The following is a 5,587-nucleotide window of genomic DNA, read 5'->3' as shown; positions in this document are numbered from 1 at the left end:
TGCATCCAAAAGTAACCTTGTGCACGAGGTCAGAAGAGAGTAGGTATCAAGCGCCCTCTGCTGTTAGAATAAGTCACTACAGCCTTTCAAAATAAAAGCTTCTATTACGCTCAAGAACTAAGAATATTTTCTCATTTCATGCTTGTATTTTCGGTTTGAAAGTTATTATAGATGAACCATAAAAACACATAAAAAGAAACACTCCAAACTGTGTTAAGAAGCAACAAACTGATTTTATGAACATGAATACTTGTCATTACAAAGACACATGAATCTCTCTTTTTCTTTTTGGCAAAATAAGGGAAAATAACTTTGCCTCCAATGTCAAACCGAAAAAAAAAAGAACAACCGAGAAACATTTTGGTCCGGAACATGAAGCCATGAAGTTTTTTTTTTTTTAATATATATATATATATATATATATATATATATATATATATATATATATATATATATATATATATATATATATATATATATATATATATATGTATACACACATTTAAGTAATTCTGAAATAGCTTCTTTTTTTTCTTTTTTTTTTTACATTCAGTAGTATCTCCTTTTAGCCCTCTAAGCGCATGCAGCCTAGGAAGTGGAAAAAACATAGATTATCCTGCAAAAGGATGACCTAAAAATAAAATAATAAAATAAACAGTGACCAATGCAAATATGTCCCCCACACCCATCACATAGAAAAGCTAATTCACATGCATCAGGAGGCTGTTAAGGCTGTTTATGACCCTCTGTAGAAACTCGTGATGCAGAGTCTCAACTGGCTCTTCCTTTGGACAACTGAGAGACTTTTTTGTTGTTGTTTTTTCTGTTGTTTTTTTTAAAAACCAGGACACAACGCTGATGCGTTCACTGGCGGGGCTGTTTAGTTGCACTTTTTAAGCAGGAGATGAAAGCAAAGTAGCAGCAGCGACATGTATGTGTGTGTCATATATGTGGGTTTCTGCAATAAAATTAAAAAAAAGTAGTTTACTCGTGACTCCCACTGAGCCCTGAGGTTGGCGTCTACCGGCACACTAACACCTTTTGACGTAATGTCATGTGGTACAAACACGGCAGGCGACCGATCTCTCACACACACACACACATAATTACATTCACACTTTTTTTTTTTTTTTTTGCCTCCTACAAACACGTAAACACAGAGAGAGAGAGAGAGAGAGAGAGAGAGAGAGAGAGAGAGAGAGAGAGAGAGAGAGAGAGAGGAGATGGGGGAACGTCAAACCCTCCCCCAGAGGGTGACAACACTCAGGAGGCATTGAAATGGCAGCGACTCCTTAAGTTCACTTCTCTCTCGGGTTCCCAGAGGGAGACAAATGGGTGGGTGAAGTAAGGGGAGGGGGGAGGAGGGGGGAGTCAGATGAAAGGGTTTCGCGACGTCCCTCGACTGGGGTAAACGTTCCCCTGAAAAGGACAAGAGAGGCAAGGGTGAGAAAAAGCGGAGAGGACTTTTTACTACACTTCCTGAAGAAAAACAAAAATACAAATAAGCCCCTCTTTTATTCCCCCAGTGAAGTGCACTTGGTGGCACTTGTTCGTGAGGCAGTGAACGCACCGTAAACGGGTTCACCGACATCGGCCGAGGGACTTTGGGCTGAGAGTCGGGCGCAGGGAAGGAGGCGAAACCTGAAACACACAAAGCGGGACAGATGCTCAGATATATCATGATTATTAAATACATGGCTGTCATTTAGCCTGGGATACTACAGCAGCAATAGAAGCAGACTTTATTCTACTCTAGTGATGGCTCAATGGGATGTCTTTTTTCTTGTCGGATTATTTAATTTCATATTACTTTTTTATTTGGCTTTTTCTTTTTTTGTAGGATAATGATTTCTTGCTTTGAAACCAATTACTTTTATTCAAAATGATAAACGGATCAGTGAAGTGTGCATTTGATTGTTTAATCCAAAACAGGACCGTGATGAATTAGGCTTTTGTTCTCCCATGCCGATTGCATTATTATTTAAAATGTTTTGTTAAATACTATATTTGAAGTTTTAGAATAAACTTTAATTCACTACGAGTATAATTGATGTACAAATTCAAAACGTCAACACATCATTGTTTGCCATTAATAAACCCAAACAGTACACTGACACACTCTTCTCTGCAAATAAGAAGGCAGTGTTAAAACACACAAAATATTGGACTCTGATAAATAAAACAAATATTTAAAAAAGCTTTACCGTTGGCTTCCTGGTTGCTGGCTGACTCATGGTGAAATGCATTCTGGGTGTTGGGTGCTGGGAAGGAGGCAGACGGAGGAAAGACGGAGGTGGGCGAGGTGACGAATGCACTGGAGTCACCTGGAGAACAAGATGCACCCACATACAGCGAGATCAGAAAGAGCCAAGAGATCCATGAGAAGAGGAATGCTTTCCTGTTAGCTTCTGCATTTCATATGAAGCCCCAGAGGAGACACAATTAGTATGCAAACTGCATACACCAACACATATTGTTATGTTATGATAAAAAAATACAAAGCTGCAAGAAGAGCAATAAATTATACAACACTTGATTTCTGCACATGTCACTGAATATATTGTTTTATTGCTTCTTTTGAAAAATATATACAATTGCATTGTATTCTATTTGTTAGTTGCAACAAGATGTTTAATTTAAAATAATATCAAACACACAAAAGCAGCAAATATTTAGTTTATTAAGCCGCTGAAATAATGAATCTATTATCCAAATTCTTGCCGTTTTAATTTTCTTGACGATCGACTAATCGGTGAAGAAAAATAATAGTCTCAACTCTAAACTAAACATTAAACTTTGTACTTTTCCTTTAACCTCCAGGTTGAGAAAAAGCTCAATCTTAACGACTTTTTTTTATGTTTATAAGAATAACAAGACTTTCTACATACAGAATCTGGATTGTATCATTAAAGTAACCCCATGAACACAAAGCCCTTTCTCTAAAATCACAACCTTTGATGATAAAGTCACTGTATTCACCACCATGTTTTTGTATAACATGGTAAGAAGTGACCATTCCCCACAATAAAAAAAGTCAGCGGCAGAGTAACGTCTGAATGACCCCTGAACCCGAGTCTCACCTCCTGATGCGTTGCTGAAGGGGTTACTGGGGGAGAGGGCGACGGGCTGCTGGGAAGAAGCGGAGCTGGAGCTGAATGGGTTTGGGAAATCTGAGACAGAGAGAGGGGGGGGGGGGGGGGGGGGGGGGGGGCAGAAGAGACGGGGGAGATAATTCACAGTGTGAGGGGTTAACAGAGTGCATTCCTGTCTATTCAAACCAACACTGCTCCGAGTCACACGGATGCATCCTAATTAGGAGCGTTGGCTTTAAAACATGAGGCAGCTGAATGAGGACAGGTTAGCAGGAGGGATCGAAGCGGTTCGTGCTCGGTACTCACTCGCAAAGGTTTGGGAGCTGGAGACTGTGTCGACGCCGGGGGAACTGGGGAGGGAGAAGCAGAAAAAAAAAGTCGATCAGAACATGAACTCTTAAAAAGGAGCTGCACACTCAGGGAATTAAAGAAAGAAAAAAAAAAAAAAGCTGTCACGTTAAACAGAAGCTGATTTGACTGATTTTCTCTACCTGGCAGGAGTGGAGCTGGACGAGGGCCTGCTGCCGAAGATGGCGTTGTACTGCGGCGGACCACCAGGTGGAGCTGCGAACAAGCATTTCACACGGACCATGACTCTAATGAGATCAAGCGCTATTATCTCCAAATGTGAGGAAAGATTGCAAAAAAAAAAAAAAAGAGGTCAAAAAGCTGATCCTAAGCTCATGAGCCATCAGAAGAAGGAAAGCATTACAAACCTCCTGAATAAAATAGCGTCTCTGCGCTCAGCTTGAAGTGAATTAAAGTGAGCCGGGGCAGAAAATCAATAACCGTCCTCTCTCTGAAAGGCAGGGGCGGCTGTGATGAAGGCGGAAAACAACAAAGCTTCTCGTAGGAAGCTTCGAGAGGCTCCTCGCGTGTATCCTATGCATTAAAAAACCTCCGCCTCGGTTATTGGACTAATACAGCGGATGGTAAAAATGCATCAACGAGGTCCTTTAAACGATCTGGAGCAAACACAGGGAGTATAATTCAGCTGCTTAAAGCCTTGGCATTCGGTGTGAGGATGTTATGCAACCTTGTTGAGCTGGCAGTGACAATCTGCATCACACACACACACACACACTCCAACTCTCCCTCTCCATCTATCTATTACATAGTGGTGGAAGACGTGCCAGTACAACAATGTACAACACTCCATTGCAAGTGCAATTCCTCAAACTCAAAATTAAGTCAAATGGAACTGCAAAAAAGGACATCTGAAACGTAGAAGAATAAAATGCATTCTGCCTTCATTAGCTTAATTTCTGAAAGATGTAACGAGAGAAGAAGGAGCATCTATCTTCTCACAAACTCAAATGTTTTCCTACCTGTGACCGTCGGCGGGTCAGAGAAGCAGCTGTCCAGATGCGACACCGCAGCGTATCGGTCCTGCGGGTTGGAGCCAGCGACCGGCGGCGTCGGCGTCGTCTGGCCGACACTTCCGGCCTGCTGCTGGGACAGAGAGTGGGGCAGAGGCTGCTGATGAGGATGGGTCAGACCTCCGAAGTCCACGCTGAGAGACTTGGGGAAGGCCCTGAAGGGCCCCGAGGTCCCCGAGGCCGATACCGTACGACCTGAGGAAACCAGACTGAGCTTCAGTGCAAAGACAGAGGAGGAGAGCTGTCGCAATTCCCCAAAACTAACGTACACACAACTAATTCTACAGGTTTGTATAAAGATACAAAGCTAAAATACTTAATCCTGGTGATACTAGTCATTAAGAGGCAGAATAATCTAACTACATCAAGTGACTACATGGATGAAAAGTCCTTAAAGTGCCCTAAAATTCCATGTCAACTGTGTAAACTCCACCTGCTCAGGAAGATCATGTGATCCAATTGAAAGCTACTAAACAGCTGCTAAATGGACCTTGAGGTGAGCTTTTCTAATTAAGGAATACTATTGGTTATATCACGCTTAATCCAGATCAATTCACGGACTTTAATCTGATTACATGACAGCACATGTTGTTATGCACCATTGTAGAAATCAAATTATCATTCACATGGACAAAAATAAAAAGGAAAATAAAGCGGTTGCTCTCATGCTATTTTGACATTTCCATGCTACGAGGATTAGCACAGCAACAACTTCTTGGATCGTTTTCAAAGCACCAACCACGAAAATACAATTGTTCGACGGTAACAAAGGCAGGAAATTAAGGTCTTTGCAGGTAGCAAGCTTTCCACAAACATTAGCCACAAAGCATGCTAGCATCAGCCAAAAGTGTTAGCATGGGAATACACATAATTTTTTTTTTTTTTTATCTAAATCCAGCTTGTCCTTCTCTTTCAGTGGAGGAGTCTGTGACAGAAACCAGACCAGACTTGACTTGATAGAGATTATCTGAGGGTATAAAGCATGCTAAAGTCAGCTGCATGTCTTTGGGATGTGATCACACACATCCAGATAGGAAGCCATCTTTGCAAACGTGCCTGAACTTCCTGGAAGACTTCGGGGACGTCAGTGTGTATCGTGGGATTACAGCTGTGTCC

General features: G+C 41.6%; 1 protein-coding gene across 1 annotated transcript; it reads right to left on the bottom strand.

Annotated features, from left to right (window-relative positions):
* Positions 1–213: 213 nt before the first annotated feature.
* Positions 214–5,513, bottom strand: LOC137874829 (arf-GAP domain and FG repeat-containing protein 1-like). Its single transcript, XM_068713798.1, has 8 exons — positions 5,496–5,513; positions 4,421–4,778; positions 3,584–3,656; positions 3,399–3,442; positions 3,081–3,170; positions 2,205–2,324; positions 1,571–1,641; positions 214–1,419 (listed from the first exon to the last, which is right to left on the bottom strand). Exons 1-8 carry the CDS (start codon positions 5,511–5,513, stop codon positions 1,372–1,374), a joined length of 822 nt encoding a protein of 273 aa, XP_068569899.1. The 3' UTR covers positions 214–1,371.
* Positions 5,514–5,587: the final 74 nt, after the last annotated feature.

The sequence above is a fragment of the Cebidichthys violaceus genome, unplaced genomic scaffold (genome assembly GCF_023349555.1).
Source record: "Cebidichthys violaceus isolate CVI_PGR_0920_01 unplaced genomic scaffold, fCebVio1.0.p SCAF_19, whole genome shotgun sequence".
Lineage (NCBI taxonomy): Eukaryota > Metazoa > Chordata > Actinopteri > Perciformes > Stichaeidae > Cebidichthys > Cebidichthys violaceus.
The sequence above is the reverse complement of the archived record's forward strand: the minus strand, read 5'-3'. Positions and strand labels throughout refer to the sequence as shown.

What these genes read in the sequence shown, in the direction of transcription:
- LOC137874829 (XM_068713798.1), bottom strand. An exon ending in CAGCTCCCAAACCTTTGCGA is followed by an intron (nt 3,171 to 3,398) that starts GTGAGTACCGAG and finishes TCTCTGTCTCAG; the next exon opens with ATTTCCCAAACCCATTCAGC. An exon ending in CTTCAGCAACGCATCAGGAG is followed by an intron (nt 2,325 to 3,080) that starts GTGAGACTCGGG and finishes CTTGTTCTCCAG; the next exon opens with GTGACTCCAGTGCATTCGTC.